This window comes from Rhyacophila brunnea, unplaced genomic scaffold (genome assembly GCF_057557595.1).
Source record: "Rhyacophila brunnea isolate RB1 unplaced genomic scaffold, BYU_Rbru_1.0 scaffold_14, whole genome shotgun sequence".
Taxonomy (NCBI): Eukaryota; Metazoa; Arthropoda; class Insecta; order Trichoptera; family Rhyacophilidae; genus Rhyacophila; species Rhyacophila brunnea.
Window position 1 is genome coordinate 26,912,830 of NW_028232796.1, and position 19,348 is coordinate 26,932,177.

At 34.1% G+C, this 19,348-nt stretch overlaps 1 protein-coding gene across 2 annotated transcripts in view; it reads right to left on the reverse strand.

The window, feature by feature from the left end:
* Positions 1-19,348, reverse strand: part of Kdm3 (Lysine demethylase 3) — a 590,511-nt gene that overhangs the window by 370,500 nt on the left and 200,663 nt on the right. For both annotated transcript variants that reach the window (XM_085942105.1, XM_085942104.1), the window contains exons 5-6: positions 17,334-17,418; positions 9,851-9,942 (exon numbers count right to left, since the gene is read on the reverse strand). In XM_085942105.1, the coding sequence (XP_085798231.1) occupies positions 9,851-9,942; positions 17,334-17,418 (177 nt within the window). The remainder of the gene's footprint in view (positions 1-9,850; positions 9,943-17,333; positions 17,419-19,348) is intronic.

The window sequence follows — 19,348 nt, forward strand, 5'->3', positions numbered from 1 at the left end:
TTTGTGACGCAAAATATAAATAAAATTATCTACTTAATGTATAAGAATGGGGAGATTTATATTACTTGTCACGTGTGCGGGTGAATGTAGGGGCGATCTTTCATCGGAATAAATTCGCGGAGACGCCGAAAAAATGGGCGTCGTTGATTTGTGGCGATAGCAAAAAAACCGACAAAGCACCAACGGAAAAATATTATTATTTATGCCAACTAATACGTTAGAATATTTTTCGTGTGTTTATTTTATTGGTTACTAGCTTTTTGGATCTTGAAAGATGTATTCCACTAAAACAGGCTTGACATTTAACAAATACGAAAAATTAGTACCAAGTGTTTTTAAAATATTCACGATATTCTGCCATTATGTATATACTACCAAATATTACCAGATGGCAGTACCACCTGTCAACATTCTAATACGTTTTCTCTCTGTCTCTGTGTTTCAGATTAAATTATTTGTCTGTGAGGTGCTGCATCAGCCCGGTAGAATATTGGTAAAGTTTCCTGGCTTTACCACTGAAGTCATTAATTTGTCACACGGTTCTTCTTTATCAGTAATGTTTCTATATTTTGATTGATTGTGACTACTAACTGTAACCTTATACAACTGTATGTTGCATAAGGTTATAGTAAATTACAAAACCATATCCCTATTATACGAGGGTGGGTCAATAAGTCCTTAGAAAAGCCGACAGGTGGCGCGACTAGTACTGTAAGCGGTTTGTTTTCATGCAGCGGCACTACCGATTCAGTATGCTGCGAAGTTTCAATCAGATTGGTCGGGTTGTTGTGTGTTTCTCGTAAATTTAAAAAAAAAAATTTGCTTGTTTACAAAAATGGAGAAAATTGAGTTTAGAGCTGTTATTAAACATTTTAATATAAAAGGGTTAACAGCAAAGGAAATAAAAAATGAGTAGGATTTAGTTCACGGCACATCTGCTCCTTCACTTGCAACTATTTATAACTGGTTAAATGAATTTAAACGTGGTCGTACATCAACAAAGGATGAACCACGCTCAGGACGTCCTGTAGAGGTGACTACACCAGAAATGATCAATAAAATCCACGATATGGTGTTAAGTGACCGAAGATTAAAGTTGAGTGAGATAATTGAGGTTACAGGGATCTCAAAAGGTAGCGTCATTTCTATTTTACATGACAAATTGGGCATGAAAAAAATTTCTGCAAGATGGGTGCCGCGTTTGCTCTCAGTCGACAATAAACGCAATAGGGTGGTGGCCTCTAAAGCCCTGTTGTCGCTCATGCAACGCAATCCGGATGAATTTTTTCGTCGCTTTGTGACTGTAGATGAAACATGGATACACCACTATACTCCCGAGACGAAAGAACAGTCAAAGCAGTGGATTGCGAAAGGCGAACCATGTCCAAAGAAGGCGAAAACCGTAAAATCAGCTGGTAAGGTTATGGCTACTGTATTTTGGGATGCACGTGGAATTATTTTCGTTGACTATTTGGAAAAAGGAAAAACAATAACAGGGGATTATTATGCATCTTTATTGGACCAGCTAAAAAACAAAATTGAAGAAAAACGGCCTCATTTAAACAGGAAAAAAATCCTCTTTCATCAGGACAGTGCCCGTGTTCACACATGTTTACGATCAATGGCTAAAATTGAAGAATTGAAGTTCGAATTGGTCGACCACCCACCGTATTCGCCAGATTTAGCCCCCAGTGACTTTTTCCTTTTCCCAAACTTAAAAAAATGGCTAAGTGGACAACGTTTTTTTTCAAATGAAGAAGTCATCGATCGGACAAATGTCTATTTTGAGGACCTTCCGAAAACTTATTTTTCTGACGGTTTAAAAAAAATTGAGAAACGTCTAACCAAGTGTATTGAGCTCCAAGGAGATTATGTTGAGAAATAAAAAAAAATTACAAAAATAAAAACTGTTTTAATGCCTTTTTCTAAGGAATTATTGACCCACCCTCGTAATAATTACCCATCTCTTGCATAATACACTAATTTCTCGATACTTTGATCGGTCGTATTGCCGCACTTTAAGCGTCTGTAACATTTGTTTTCCTTCACGATCCGATTAAAATAAATAAATCTTCAGATTTTTTAAATTTAGAATGTTCGTTTATACGTCTTCTCCTTGCCTTGGTCGCATTTACATATTTTCATATGTTTTCTCTCATCCATTATAAATAATTTAAGACATAAACCGGAGATTGATTGAAAACGCGGTAAATTTATGTCCCATCTAGCACAATGTGTTCAGCATTGTCAATTCTTGGAATTATCTAAAATACTCTTGCAAACTAAACATACATTTAGAGGTCATCCATAGACTGACACCATATGAGGTTTTGTACCGTATGCCATACTTAACTTATGATTTCTGTTCACGGACATAATCTACCGTACTCAGTGAAAATATATTTCTATAAACAGACATCATAAGCCATAAGTTTAGTATGGTACACAGTACGAAACCACATGCGGTTTCATTCTATGGATGGCCTCTAAGTGGCATCGGTACGTACCACAATTGAGAGGGAAAGAGTGGATAGACCGGATCATAAATATGCAAACATATTTTGATAATCAAATTACCGTTTTAAGAGACCCATAACGGCGGGAAGTTTGATTAAGAAGTAGCCGTTCAGGTTTATTATATTCATTAACTTCGGGAAAAAACTTTCGTTCGGCTGGCAAACTGAACTCGCGAAGAAGAAATCCGAAAATAAAGTAAACGAAGTTCGAGACGGAGCTCGGGGAAAAGTTATACTCCGCAGTCGGGAAATTCTTTTGCGCAAACTGTTTGGAAAGAAAATGGAATTAATTAAAAGTTGTGCATTAGGAAGCTCGACACGCGCGGTCTTTGGGAATTTCTTCCTTATGGACATAGTACAAAGAAAAATATACTGTTTTGAATAAAATTTTAAGTCGGATTTGAATTTAAATCGTCTGTATGTATATGCAATAAAGAATACACCTGAGTTGATTTTCTACGGTATATAATAATTTAGTACTTTTAGGGTCAAAATGCTTGTTTACCTACCGTTACATACTTCAAATATACCTCTATGATACACATTTAATAGCAGTAGTTCCCAAACTGGAAGCTCTTTCAAAAATATTATTAAAAAAGTAGAAGGACTTATCTAATTCCGTGAGTCCAACGCAACTGGTGCGTTGCCATTAGATACTATTAGCATTTAAATAAATGTGATAATTAAATACTAATTAACTGGTCCACAGTGAATCAGTGCAGTGGATAATAATGAAATGAGTTTTACCTTCCATTAAATAAGTCCCTTGAGATGTGATGTGGTCTTCGATGCTAGTTTTTTTTTCCATTTCCGTTTTCCTTTATTCCTTTGATTATTTATTTCAACTGAGTTTGTGATTTTTGTGTATTTTTTGAGTTTTTTATACTCTCCGACGAAACGATAGCTTCAACTCTTTACGGAAAACCGCTCGTGTTTAATATTGCAAAAATAAACATAAACGGGTTGCATATAATATTATGTAATTGGAAAATAAAAATAGTTTTACCTACATAGAAAGATGTCAATTTGTGTAAGTAAATCATGCTTGGAAGTTACATATTGTGTTTAAGACACCGAAATAAGTGCTAATAGCTCACATGTAGCAGTTACAACAAAAGGAACTTGAAGCAACAAGCCGCGTCATAGAAAAGCTAAGTTATTCCGCCGACACAATGAGTTTAATGGACGTACCAGTGGAATTGAACCAGCCTTTGGAAGAATTACCAGTCGGAGCACGTGCCCGGTGCATTGCAAATACATAGGGGCCTCGAGTAAATTTTAGCATTGCGAAACCGAGCACGTCCCTCCTATACCTACGATTGTAGGTGCATAATAATAAGAAAGCAAAGGGCTTTTAGTCCTCTGAAACTGGTTTCTGGCAGGGAAATTATGAGAAATGATAGTGCGGTTGATTTCGATGGGTTCCAGTTAGTCTTTTTAATTAAAACATTGTTATAGCACGGTTTACCCAAGGTGCTATAATTATGCACTTCATTCCATACTTTATTGGATTCAATTAATTGACAATTTTAAATAAGATATTTAACATAATTTATCGGTATGGCGTCTGAAGCAAGAGTCTTCTTATATAAGCTACTGATATAGATTGCATATTGAATATAGATCTATTGTACTTACGATATATTCCCACGGATGAGGAAAAGAAGATAATAATATGTAGGTTCCCTAATCAGCAGATATTACACAAAAACATCATAAACTATCGATTTTACAATGTGAAATTACTATGAAATTACAATTCATGTTACTACACCTTTTACAACGTTGTGGGAATATAGCTAGTAATTAAAGTTACAAATAAATCATTATCTAGTCTAATCAGTACGTAATATAAATGTTTCCCTTAATTATTTATTTGTAGGAATTAGGTCAGTCATGAATATATTTATTAATTAATTCATATCTTATATCTAATAATATTATATAAAATGACAGAAGTGTAGTACTATAAGTGAAACTTTGAGAAAACCACATAAATATATTGCGGCTTTCGAATCGAACCCGGAGTCCTCACCTCAAATGAGAGCCCAGTGCCTTCCTTACGCACCATCCTACTCAAAATGTAACCCACCTCCTTTATTTTTGTGGTCCCCAGTTTAAAATATAATCACCCGAAAAACTATTAATTAGTGGTGATTTGTGACATTTTATGCAAGTCGGTTTTAATATAAATATATAACATTGTAAATATAATATGTATTTTGTTAATTAACGCATTTTTATTTGCAGAATAATTTTCTGCCAGATATTAATAAGCTAGGTATGTATTTCAATATTTCATATTCAATACATACAAGAAAGTCAGTAATTTTAATCAGTATGAGATAATAGTGCATTCCCGTGCACCTTGCAGGGTTATTTGAATGATATTAATCGGTGTATCACGACAGGTGGGCAGATGTTGATTGTTATTATTGTACAAATGCATTTAGTACACGAGTAAGCTGCGACAGGTGTTCGGTAGATTGTCTGACTGACATGAGCGAGTAAAAGTTGCTGACACCGATATAGAAAATTATGCGAAGGGCAGTTGTTATAATATTAATGATTGTGATTATTGAAAACATGGAAAATAGGGAGTACAATGCAACTAAGAGATCAGAATGGTAAACTCTTTAAAATACTAGCACACATACACTCTTTAAGCAGTATTTACCTAAAGAACGGGTGATTGATTAGTGATTAATGACATTCTATACATCTGGACCTTAGTCGTTAGACTTATCTGAAACCTATTATTTTAAATATGTAAGGAATGTACCTAATATTGAAAATACATATGTAATTTTTAACACATCAGAAAAAATCCTAGAGATAAGGAAGACAAAGTGAGAGTCGAAGCTCTTATTTTTCGCTGTCCAGGTGACTGCTCTTGTCCTGTGATCTATATGTCCGCATATTACTCATGCGAATTAAATAATATATTAACGCAGTCTTTTTTGTATCATGATATACTTAGGCTCTGTCACTTAATGAGTCTCTACGATCAATTGAACGTTCGAAAATTTGAAACTTTCCAACATCCATTTATCGTAAATTACAGACATCCATTTTAAAATAATATAGGTATAAAATGATGCCATTAAATCAATTTTAGATATTTTATACATATAAGAATATTTTTTGTCTTTTGTGGTTTGTGGTTTGGTTTACGCAGGTTTTAATTGAAATTTAAAAACTAACCAACGGCATCAGCAATTCCTATGCCTAGTTCAATCAGCAGCGCTCGAAACAGAAAATTTTACGAACCGGAGCGCTTGATAATTTTACGAAAATATCAACATAGTTTTCTAATTTTATATGTAAGTATTTTATAAAAATACGTGTGTTAAACTTTATGTTATCTAGCCCAAAAAGTCAAATTATTTTTTCCACGAGACGGAGTGATAATAATATTAGGGATTTTATGAACTGGAATGGCGCTCCGGTCCATTTCGAGCCCTGGTTCAATGAAAACATATAAGTAAGTATGATTGATTTAGTTTATTGTGCACTTTTTGTGTGATTGTGTCGGATGTCCACGCCTATGTGGTCATCCTCAATGGAAGGTTGATGATATAGTAAAATTTAATAGTTCAAATAAGTACTTAATAGCATTTTAAAATGTCAGAATCGATAAAATGAACTATGTTATGTAAGCAGAACAATGTATTTCAAGCACAACGATCGCGGTCAACAATGTATCAACCGCAGATGTGTGCCATCGCCTGTAATGGCGTCCCTCCATGCAATCCAGCCCCGTCTGTGCCAGCAGCATTCGCCGGGTCATTGTGATATAAAACACACATCCGGACGTCTCGAGCTGGCGCAACAGAGCGCTGGCAGACGGCCATCTTGCGTCCGCCGCAAACGCGTCACTGACAGATACGCGGAAGTGATATTTCACTCTCTTCGCGGCTCGCGTAACTACATACTTGCATGCTTTTATGAACACAACAACAACGGAAACAAAAACACTGCAAAAGTTCGAAAAAAGAACGCACGCGCGCCATCTATGGGGTATTATAGAAAATAATAAAATTGTTACATGCAAAAAATGGATTAAGAAAATGGGGTGCGGAAATATATGAAACTGAAAAGGGTTAATACGAGTAAAAAACGTAAATTACCATGTTAGATCCAAATCAAAGTATAATATAGGTACCTATAGAGTGAATTTAACAGATTATTTTACCATAGATAGTTATTAGGTTAGGTTAGGTTAGGTTTTCATTGGACTAAATACACAATGAAAAGACAACAAGCATTTACGAGTATGTCCAAATAATATATCTTATGTCTAATATTTATCTATCAATGTTTAGACTTAAAAGAGAGTCCTCTCTATATAGACGAAGTTTATATCTTATAATAAGAAAATGCAGCTGAAAAACAGTAACAAGATTAATGATTAAATACCCGCAAGTTATTGTTCAACCACTATCGCCTAGCGGTAACGCGTCGACTAATAATGTCGTCGGTATTGGGTTTGAATCTCGGGTCTGGCAAATGCAGATCTTATTTTTAAATGTGTGCTTGATGCATATAATTTAAGATTAGAGTTTTTCTAGGAAATATACGCTCGAAATCTACGAAACAGCGGTAGGTTTAGGTACGTAGAGGTCTGAAGCGTTGATTAGTTTTGGAGCCCCCCTTATGATTTTTTTAAAACTTAGATGGCGCTAAGATCCGCTTCATGGAAAACAGCTACTGCTATCACAAGATTTAATGATCGTATTCGTTCCATCGTTTGCCGCCCTTTATAATTTGACGCCCCTAAGTAACGCATGACCTGCCTCTACCCCCACGAGGCGTCACTGTATAGATCGGTCTAATTCATAGAGGTATTAAATAAAAAGAGGGGCAAGGAAACAGCTTTCTCATACAACTGAATGAAGCAGGCCAACAATAACCGACAACTTACGAGAAATAGCGATGCGATAAAAAAAATGCAGGGAATCATGGAGGATTTACTTTGGTCATTATAACGTACCCATATAATATGATAACGTGGAAATTTTGCCGCAAATTGATTACCAGCCTGCCTCACCATACTTTTTCACCATACTTGCCTGCTTCACTATACTTTCATATAACCTGCCGCCTCTAGGTCTAATTATTACCAACCTTGGCGGAGGAGACGGCGCAAGAACGTGAAGAATATTGATTGAATATTGAATACAGAATTCAAATATTTTCAAAAATATTTATTTCATTTACAGTGAACATTATTATTATTATTAATTCAAGCCGTTCACAACATGACAGCAAAAAAAAAGAAAAAAAACAGAAGAGTTAAATAGAAAAATTATAAAAAAACTCAATAGAACTAAGTATACCGAAAGAGCAGAGTCTAAGCAGACCTTGAAAACTTAATAACATGAAACTGAATTCGGAATTGGATATGAAATTTATTTATAAAAATAGGTATCTGTTATTGTAGGTACCTTATTTGAAATGAAAAAAAAACATGTAAATATTTTGATGCCTAAATATTTTCATATACACTATGGAAATATATCAAAACAGTTCGGTGAAAGTTTTCACATTTACATGGAAATCCGATAAATCAATTTGGATCGGCATTACGAAAGTTAGCCAACTTTTTATATGGACTCCAGTAAGAAAATATATATAGATATATATATATATATATATATACAAAAAAGCAAAGCTTGGAAGTACTGCCCGAAGCGTGTCTATGGAACGGAAAAAAAAACGTTTGAAATTTCGCGATACTTTGGCAAAAGAATCTGGAAGATTTTTTTCTGCCAAGTTTTAAACAAAATAAAGAGGTTTAATAAATTAAATTAAAAAAGAATTTTACACGGTTGAAAGGTCAGTTAAGTTTGTTGACGTATATCCGGGGCTTTTTTAAGGGGGTTACGCATACCCTGGCCATCTGAGCACGCTAACATAACTTACACTTACAGTAACCTGAGCAAGCTTTTGTTGTATTACGCATTAATTAGTAAAATGAATTCAATTATAACACGTCAACAGGTTATTGAACGGAACTTTTGCTAAATTTAATCTTTTATCGCTATCGCATAGTGCAGCCCAAGGGTTACATGTAAAATGTACGTATTACATTTTAGCATAGCATAGTTCGTCGTGAGCTTTTTTATCGAAAAGAGATGAAAAAATTACGCGTTGTTCTGTATTTCTAATTTAATTACGTAGGTACCTACCTATTTTCTACTGTCTTTCCCTTGCATTTTGATAGTTGTTATTGCGTATTTTGTAATTGTTTTAGGTACAAGACGGTTTACAGGAAGCCAGGCGGGAACCGGGTCAATTCTCATGGCAAAATTGGCAAAATTCATGAATTCAAGAATGAAAACCTAACCTAACAAATAATCGAGTATATCAGATATTTTCAAAATTTGTTTTCCGCCGGCTTCCTGAAAACCGATAAGAACCGTGTTATATTTAGTCATTAATTTTATCTCAGTACTATTCGACCCAAAGAGGTTGGACGGTCTTTAATATACGACCATATATTTCCGATACAACATTTCACGGTGAAGTGTGATACGGCGAACTGCATACGTACAAATTTCCAGACACGCAGAGCAAGACACGACCCTGCATCCATTGGATACCGACCAAAGTGCTTTACCAATTTAGCCATCTGCACCCTACCTAAGTAAGTCGAAATTAACTAATAGTCTATTAACTAAATTTTGTTAATTATGTATGTTGGATAAAGAATGTTACATTCTTAATTCTCGAAAATTTTCTTTGTTAAATAAAAAAAATGTTTATTTTAAAATTTTTTCAAAGCTCAAAAATATTGTTTTTCTAATAGTCAATAATGCATGGCAGAGTTCTCTCGCGAATATCATCTGTAAGGAACTAGGATCTTGGCATTACGTTTTACAGTAAATTAACGTTCATTGGCTGTAAATACAGTTACCTAACATTTATAATGGGGTTGGGCTTCGTTTCGCCTTCTTCCCATATAAGGTATTTGCGAATGTTACGGTATCAAGAACAAGTTCATTGTATTTCTTTAATTCGAAGTAAACTTGAAAATGGGTTGATTATTTGGGATCCGCATCAGTTCAAGTTCGGCCTAAAGACGGAGAATGATTATATTTAAAAATTGATCTCCTGTGTAGTTTCAAATTGTCAAATTATTGCTCTCAGGAACCAAAAGTTATAGGTGTGTAAAAAAACTAAAGTAATAAAAGTCTATTGGTTACCTACTGTGTCTCGTATGCTAAAATATATTCGTTGTTTTTGTGAATTCGATTAATTAAATGGATACTTCAAACGCGTAGGTATCAAAAATGCATTAACATTAATACTTAATTAGTACAAGTACTCACGGTTCGATTGACTTCTTTCACGAGGAGTGCACCAGATCGTGATCTTCGCGGCATGATGCCGACTGCCTCCCCCCGCATAATTGATTCGACAACTGAAAGAAAAAAGATACAGCATATACAATAAAACAGTAAATTCAATATCGACATGATTATTAAGCAGTGACGAAGGGTGACTTTTGGGACGAGGTAGGCTGTGGAGATCAGAGAAAAAGAACACGCAAGTCAGGTATACTTATGGGAAATACGATATTACTAGTGATGACACACTAATGATAACGATGCACTAATTCTATGAAATTTCAATAACTCACTGACGACATAAAAATGAGAGATGAGTTTAAATTATGTATTTTCCTAAACATTTATACACGTAAAAAATCATTAGATATATGTTTTTTTTAATTTTTAAAAACAATGTTTATTTATTTATATTTGATTTAATGCCGCAGAAATATTTTTTTCAAATGATCTAAAATGCTTACGCATTAGTCTATCGTTTTGTATTAAATGCTCCAGACATCATGATGTCACGTGACATAAAGTCCATACAGAAAATAGATCACTTTTCCTGGCAAATAATTCGACAAATTTGAGACAGATGTCACGCCGTGGCTGTGAACTTTTAACTGACGTGCTGTAATTTGTACTTATTTATAATACATCCCTACTTTCTTACATATGCGACAGATGTCGTAGGCAAATGAAATTATTTGTATTTAATAAAGTGTACGTCAATATGCAATTGAAAATTATTATTATTAAGAAGGTAGGCTTTAAATAATCGCCTAGTATGGATTAGGCCCGTTTCAGACGGGACACCGGTGTCGCGCTCGTATTAATAAAGGAGGCCTCTGTATTCGAATAAAGAGGCCTTTGTATTATGTTTATGAACGCCTCAGAGTAATGAGTCAACGCGTGCCCGGTACACTTTTCCGTCGGCCGCTACATTCTCAAGCCGCCGATACACTTGTTTTTATTACCGCAGCCAGTTCTATGTTCTAATTTATAACGCGAAATTATGCGTTGACTCATTAGCTTTGGGGCGTTCATAAACATAATACAAAGGCCACCTGGTGTCCCGTCTGAAACGGGCCTTATTCGCCACTGTTATTAAGTATGGTGAAGCATAATATCGCATTATGTTACGTTACAATCAAAATTCCGTGGATATTTTTTGAACGTCACAAACAAGATACATTGATATTCAAATTATTATTATGACTTCAAAATGTATAGTGCCCTAATTATACGAACATAACACATTGATTAAAATTAGAGGGATGTCATCTAAATCATATTTCCAATAAATTATGTAGGTATGTAGCTAACCAATTCACAATATGAAGCACTGCAATATGTAATTATCTTGTTGTCTATCATTATTTGGCATGTCAAAGATCTTTAAAATTATAGAGGTTTACCAGCAAGCCACATCAAACAAAATAAATCAAATTATTATCGGTTTGATGCCTCTATTTCTAAAGGTGAAATATTGTACTTGACAAATAATTATGCATTCTTCAGAGTTCAGAAGTGAATAATTGTTCCCACAACTGAGAAATATTCGTCCTCAAGTCATGAAGTTATTCGCCGTTCTTTAGCTCGTCAAATATTTACCGACAACTTTTATATTACGCAGTGGCGAAAAGAGGAGGTAGGCTGTTAAGATCTGATATAAATAGTGCATACTAAATTTTGTCAGTTATATGTATTTGTTTTCATTGGATTTATACCTAGGTACTACAATTTACAGATGGTGTTGGTTAGTTTTTAAACTTCAATTAATCCCTGCGAAACCAAGCCATAATAGATAATAGTCAAATAATTTTGGATATTTTAAAGATAGAATAATATTTCTATATATGATGGCTTGGTTTAAGCAGGGCTTAATGAATTAAAAGAACTGACCAACAACATATTGTGTAACATGTACTTACTATTAATTCAACGAAAACAAATAAGTATTGATGAAAAAATGTGCACAATTTCGTCGGATCGCCAAAAACATACCAAAGGTTTGGTTTAGGCAGGGTTAATAGAGTTTTTAAATTTAACCAACTCCATCAATGTAGTTTTAGCTCAATAAAAACAAATACGTATGCCTAACAAAGTTTATTGTGCCCTATTTGTGTCGGATCTTAACAGCCTACCTCCGCTCTTCGCCACTGCTACTACGTTTCGAGTATCTAAAACTAAAAATATACCAGTCGTTCGATGCCATATTTAGATACTTACATTAACGATTTTTCGTTTAAATCTAATTGTTTTGTTAATGCGTGAGTGGTAGAGAGAAGCTCTTTTACTTTTGATGTACTCAATTATAAAGTACGTCATGAAAGTACGCCGAATGAGTTAAGTAGATCATATTTGTTAGGTGAAATTAATTGTTAAAATACTATTGCATATATATTCACGTAACCACGCAGCTATATACTCCGCCTAATAGCAGATAATAACAAGAAAACAGGTTTAACTTTACGATAAACCATTTTCTTTAACCGATCCCATTTCGCGAGGAAACTGTAGGTCGGTTCTTCGGGGTCATGGCGATAAAAATGTAACTTTAAACTCCCTTATCCACTTTATAAAGTCGCAAAGAGCCCAGTTATAGCTTGCGAACTTCAGCCCGGAATCTCCGGCCACGGTTGGCTGTTCCGAAGAATATCCGGGAAACGCTTGAACCATGATTAATTCGAAGAAGAAAAGCCCGGAAACTTCGGGGATTAGAATGTAAATTATGTGGCGCAAAGCCCGAAAGTTTTTGATACAATAGTTATTGCAAAATATTATAACATAACACAAGGAGACGGCAAACTTGTTATCAAACAAAGTTATATTATTATAATAATATCACTGAAATTTTGAATATAATATAATCATAATTTCTATGAGGGATTGATTTAACTAACGTAATTAATTGTGGAAAATTAAATTTTAGTTCAAATCAAAAGTCACTTTTCAGTATTCACTTGTATGGCTCGATACTTATTACATTAGGTATATTATATTTGTCTTGATGTATATGTCTGTAAAACAGCACAGCACACATACTCTCTTTCTGTCTGCGCATTGAATACATTGAGTGCACAGGTGGCACTGCCACTTGGTATTTTTTTTAAATACGTAGTGTAGAATAGTATTTACCACAGTCTATGGTGTGCGAATACTATGAAGGAAAAAAGGTATCACAGATACAAAATCCTATAGGTAGGTATAAGCCATTATAAAAGGATACTAGTATGAGATATGCATCTAATGTTTATTTTTTCTTCTCTTTTCCTTTTTAATTTTTTAACATTGCAGCAGACCATTATGACCCCCAATGACAGTAACTAGTGTAGTAGGCAGTAGTGAAACACAAAAGCACCCAGGCCCAAGAAGAGAATACAGTGCATTAGGTATTGGACTATGGGGGCCGCGATGTATCTACGTAATAGAACCCGCCTTGGACGAGTGATATAATGGCCGCTTCGGAAATCATAAATCGCGGTTCGAAACCTGCTTCTGAAAAATTCGCATGATGTTTTTAATGTGTATTTGGAGTCCGTTTGCAGTCCGTAATAGAATGGACGAAAAGCTAACAAGCATTTATGTTAAGAAACATCCAATGGCGGCGGCCAAGACCGACATATGACTGTTGAGTCAATGATGATAATGATAATGTCCGTAATTTTGCATTTTGGCATCGTCAGGCTTGCTGATTAAAAAAACCACGCTTTGAATCAGAATAAGAAAGATACGTAATGTACAAGGGGAGTGCTTTTATAAATTATTACGGTAATCACTCAAATGATACACGTGGTTTCGAATGCCATTGTCCATGTTAATGATGACGTTTCAGAGCTTTGTTAAGTAATCGTTTATTAACGGGTTTTGGAAGCCACTATTATTTAACAAATGCTGACAAAATCTGATTTGCTGACAATAAACTAGCTGAATCGAAAACATCGCAGTCGAAAATAAACCCTGCCATCAGCAAAGTAAAAAAATAAAATAAAAAAAGTAGTTTTCCGTAAAGCTCGCTTAGTCAGCAAAACAGATAGATAAAATATTCACCGAGTATGACAAGAGCATTCCCGGAGCTCTTGTGTTCCGAAGAGCGAAACAGAAAAGAAGTATCCCAACATAAAGACAAGTCGGAGCATTTATTTCGTTATTTCACTGCGGAACAAACTTTGAAATTCCACAGTAGTGACCTCATTTTGAATATTTGAGCTTTCAATGTTTGAAACGATAGAAGATTATCTTACTAACTTTACTTTATATTGATTTAAATTCGACTCTTATATATCTCTGGACGTCTGTGTCGAAGACTCCATATTAGGCGAGTATTACCTATAAATTGTAGGTTTTCATATCACACTGGTAACTACCACTAACAGAGAAATTTAAGCCTATAATATATTATATGACCACAAAGAAAAGCGGTGGCGTCTTATTGCGGACGCGAAGATCTCTTCACATAGGTTTTGTATGTCCGTATTGTTTTTTATATTATATTATATATTCTAAAAAAATTAAATTTTTATGCACCCATCAATCACATGCGTGGTCGCAGCCATGACCTATTTTGGGTGAAAGCTGTTTCCTCATGTCAGGCTCACCAGGCACCAATTGCGAGGGCTGTGCGGCTGGTCAATGCACTCCCTAGATATGTAGATATTTTTAGCGATGCATTATATATTCTGTTTTTAAAATTCTATTTCATTGTTTACTTAATTTGTATTTTTTTTGAATTATTGTTGTTTTTTATTTTATTTCTTTTGTATAAAACTATTTTTTGGTTTGTTTGTTTCCTCTAACTGATTACTTGTACTTTTTATTCTAAATACCATGTTGTGAACGTCCTGAATTAATAAGTTGTTATGTAGGTACTCAACGCGTCTTTTTTAAATAAATAAATAAATAATCTATATAATATTTTATGTAAACTCTTCGTGCTTTTTTTTAGTTAACTCAGTCAAAGCTCACTTAAGAGCGTGGAAGAGACTTGGATATCTGTTCCTGACATTACGAGTAGTAAAAAACTGCTGATGCTTCACACCAAACGTAGGGCCTCGTGATACGCTCCATTAGCTGAATGTGGTGCGGTGCGCGTTGGTTTGGAGGGGTTTTTGTTTGTGTTGTAAAATAATTTGTATTCGAAATGTTACACCAATATGCGTTGAAAGACTATAATAATCTTTACATACTTGAATCATATTTTTTGATATAATATGACATGCCATCTAACGTAAATTATGGAATTAGATTAGAAAATTGTATTTATTCGGACGCTAATTAATATTTTGTTTACGCCCTAAAAACTAACACAAACTATCGACTGCTATTATTATTTCATTAGAAAGCCAATAATTAAAAATAAAAACGACCAAAGTGTCAGTTAAGTGGGAGAAATACCTATCTATCTCGAAATTTCCAACATTATTTTTTTCCCATGTTTTATATATCTAGTTACACGCCTTGCAACTGAATGACATACATGTCTCATTTAAAAATACAATCTGAATGGTACTAACTACTAATTAGAATTGTGTTATTGTAGGGTGGGGTTATTCAATTTACTAGATACTGCATATAATATTATGTATATTATGATAGTTCATAATTGGATAAATCAGTCTTGGATAATTCGCTGGAGGCAGCTATGTGTTATCATTATGTTGGTTTTAATGAGGCAATGTCATTAGCTTCCGAGACCTGATCCTTAATTCTGAACGTCGTTCCAACCTGGCTTTTCTGTCATTTCCTTGCCTTAGCTAAGATACAAAATAAGTACATTAATAAAAAATCTCTCATGAAACTGAAAGTGAAAAAGCGACGTCGGATCTGGTTCGACCACGTGTTACAAATGCCTCAAGAGAGTCAGCCCGGAAGGCCTGTTCAAGTCAACCAGATTCCGGCGATCATAAAGCTCACTAAATACCATCCATGGGGTGTATACGGTGGACTTAAGAGATGTTGGCAAGAATACTGTACGAGCGATGGTAATTATTGGAAGCGCCGCGATTTACACATTATAATTAAGGAGTGGACATGGTGTAAAGTAAAGTAAGTTATATTCCTGACTAGGGAATCCAATCCCGAGCCAAAATTCTGATCCCGGGATTTCGGGATTACAATTTGATAATCCCGGGATCCCGGGACTGGTCCCGGGATTGGCATTTTTTCCATTGTTAATACATTTTTTTTATATTTACAAATAACATTAATAAAATCGGTCAAAATAAATCTAGTATAATTTATACTATTTAAGACAATTTTATACAATGTTTTCATTAGCTCGTATTCTTATTTGTCCGGTGGTTGTTTGTCCGGTACAAATCTTATAATCGATTTTTAACTAACTTCCCGGCTAGCTAGTGTATTTGAAACTTTTAGAATATTCCAGAACACGATGCCAATGCATTCATTTAATACCTTTAGCCATCTTTTAAGCAGAATCGAATTCATTTTCAATTAATTCTATTTTGTATAGAAATTTATATCAGAAAAATCCGTAAAAAGTTAAAGACTATTATTGGTTACTAAGGCGGTTGCCCTAGCAACTAAATTATTAATATATACGTGCGTTACTATGGAAATCAAAATGAAATGTCAAAATGACATTTCAGTATTTTATATTTGTTTGTTTGTTTGTTTTTTATTTAATTCATACAAGTACAAGTTTGAGCATATTCAGTATAATAATTCAACAGAAAATTTAAAAACGTTGTATATAAAATGTTTTTTTATCTTGTAATTATTATTGTTAATTATGTTAATTGTTCAATCTTGAAAATACATAAGTTTAATTGAGTAAATAATTTTGTGATATAAATAATAATCTGAATTTAATATGAGATTGCTGTTTCTGGTAGTAAAAACTCATTAATTAAGTTAGCTAGATTTAAAATAGTAAAGCATATCGTGGTTGGTGTATGGCCTTTCCGCTTCATAAATCTAATTAATCAGCCAAATATGAAACTGCTGTAAAACTTATGAGATCATGGTGGAATTACTTTGTTAAAAGTGCGAAGAATTGTTTTATTCCAATCTTTCTCATTTTTATTGATTTATGTGAAAAAATAAAATGAATCGGCAGCTTACATATGGGTATAAATACAACTTTATCAAACTCAGTTTATTTCTAATTTAGTTATTTGTTATTAAAAGTATTTTTTCTGTTATTTTAGTTTTTATTTTATTTTCCATAAAAATTGATAAAAAAATCAATCCCGAAATCCCGGGATTATGTTTACCAATCCCGGGATTCATAGGTATCGAAAATAGCTCGGGATCCCGGGATCCCGGGATTCAGGATCCCGGGATTGGATTCCCTATTCCTGACAGTCAATTGAAATACGCAAGTTTTCCTTCAGGGCACGCCGTATAAAAAAAGGTGAGAGTGAATACACAGTGAGTGATCTTGTATTTCAGTCTGAAGGTCAACTGTTAGCTGTAATATAAATTTAATATAATAATAACGTATTTTAATATTTACCTCCGTCGCCTAGCAACCGTATCTGGACGAGGGTTGGGTCTTCATTGTGCTCCTCTAGGACTGTGTCGTCGGTCAAGGTCAGCTCCTGAAATTCAAATTCAAATTTAATTTTCAACAAAGAAACATGATAATAGTAATTCGAAACTCTCTCCTCACAAAGTTTCCTTTGCTATTATGTACTTTGGTACTAATAATTTCAACGTTACCATGATAACTAAGTAATTAAATCTAGTAAGTATTATTTATATACTCACAATTTGTAGGTATATGAGAATGTATATTGTGGGGCAAGATAACTCTGGTGTGTTTAATATATATATATCACTGCCGAATACATCATACATGGCAATTATTATTTATTGAAAATAATTTAATTTGACAACGACATCTGTCATATAATAAATGTAGGAATGTATTATAAATAATACAGATTATAGAACAATCTGTCAAAGGCTTAAAAAAAATAACATATTTATAGAATTATTCGGTCAGGAATGTTGTGTGTGAGTGTTGTTTTTTTTTATGAATTTTACGTCACGTGACCAGTCTGTCTATCGCATTGTATGCGATATGGTAGGGTCTGATCGCCAAGCCTAAAACCATGCGCATACTATTAATATAAATGCAGCTTTGTACAAAATACCTAATTAATAATTAGATAATTTAAAAAATATATGGCTTTTAATCACATATAGGTACTTACATAAATATAAATTGTTTTTAAAAATCAAAAATAAATTTGTTTGTGTTATCCTAAATTCCGATCATCTTTTGTAATATTATTTTATTTTGCTGTTTTTTTCTTATAGGTTAATCCAGCGTTTAGTATTACCAAATGAAGACATCAGTCTGCCGCCGACAGCACAATTTTGGTTTGACCCAGTTTAAATACCTAGTGAAATTTTATAATGTACTTGAAAGTGCCAGCAGTAACGTGTCTTCTACAAAATGACAGGTACCCGGTGACACGCTTTCTTCCTTCATCATAAAGCTCCATCTTTGTCCCCACAGCAGGTCCACGATTGAATTTTTTAAGACAGTCGAGCATCCCTTACTCCGCGGTTCGGTTTGGCAATGTAAGTCACCCGCGCTGATAAACAATTTGTCGAAATCTGTACAAAACCCGTCAAATACTGTGTCTTTGTTCTATAATAACCCGTGTTGTCAGAATGTTTACTAAACACCTTAGCAACGAGGTAACACCTCTCCCCCCTCTCCCGTCCGTTTAGGATTGACGAGGCTGTTATACACTATGAAGAGTTATTTGAGATATTTGTTACATCAAAAGAAAATATAAACAACAAACGTATAGAATAAACCAGGGGTAGTCAACCTTTTTATAACTACCGCCCACTTTTGTATGTCTGTTAGTAGTAAAGTTTTCTAACCGCCAACCGGTTCCACAGTAATGGTGATTTATAAAGTAGGGAAGTAGCTTTACTTTATACAATTTATAAAGCAGAGTTACAGCAAGTTAACGCATATAATAATAATTACTTACCAAATACTTAATGTCAGACTTTCGCTAAGTTTGGCAGAATTGAGACCAGATCTTTATAAAACAACTTACTGTAGTTAAATCTATCTTTTGATTTATACTTTGCATACATCGAAGCATGGAGTCTGATAAAATTACATTTAATTAATTAAATTATTATTAATGAGATCCCTGAGGCTGATGCTGCGTAACTAAATACTGGATATCTGGCTCAATTTTTGTGAGGAGCAAACGAAGGTCTCCTCTTTAGGAAATATTCAGGCCGTTTCTTTCTTTGGTCATATGATTAACAGCACTAAAGCCTGATTCCACAAGATAATATGAGGTAAGAAAATGTACCAACAAACTGAATATCATTTTCTACATATTTGGATATGAGACAGGCATTCTTTTATAGAGCGATACAAATAGTATATTTTCTAAATTTTAACTGTCACCGGTAATTTTATGATAACATAATGAAAATGTTTTTAAAACCCCTACCGCCCACCATGAAAGCTAGACCTGGGTTGACTAC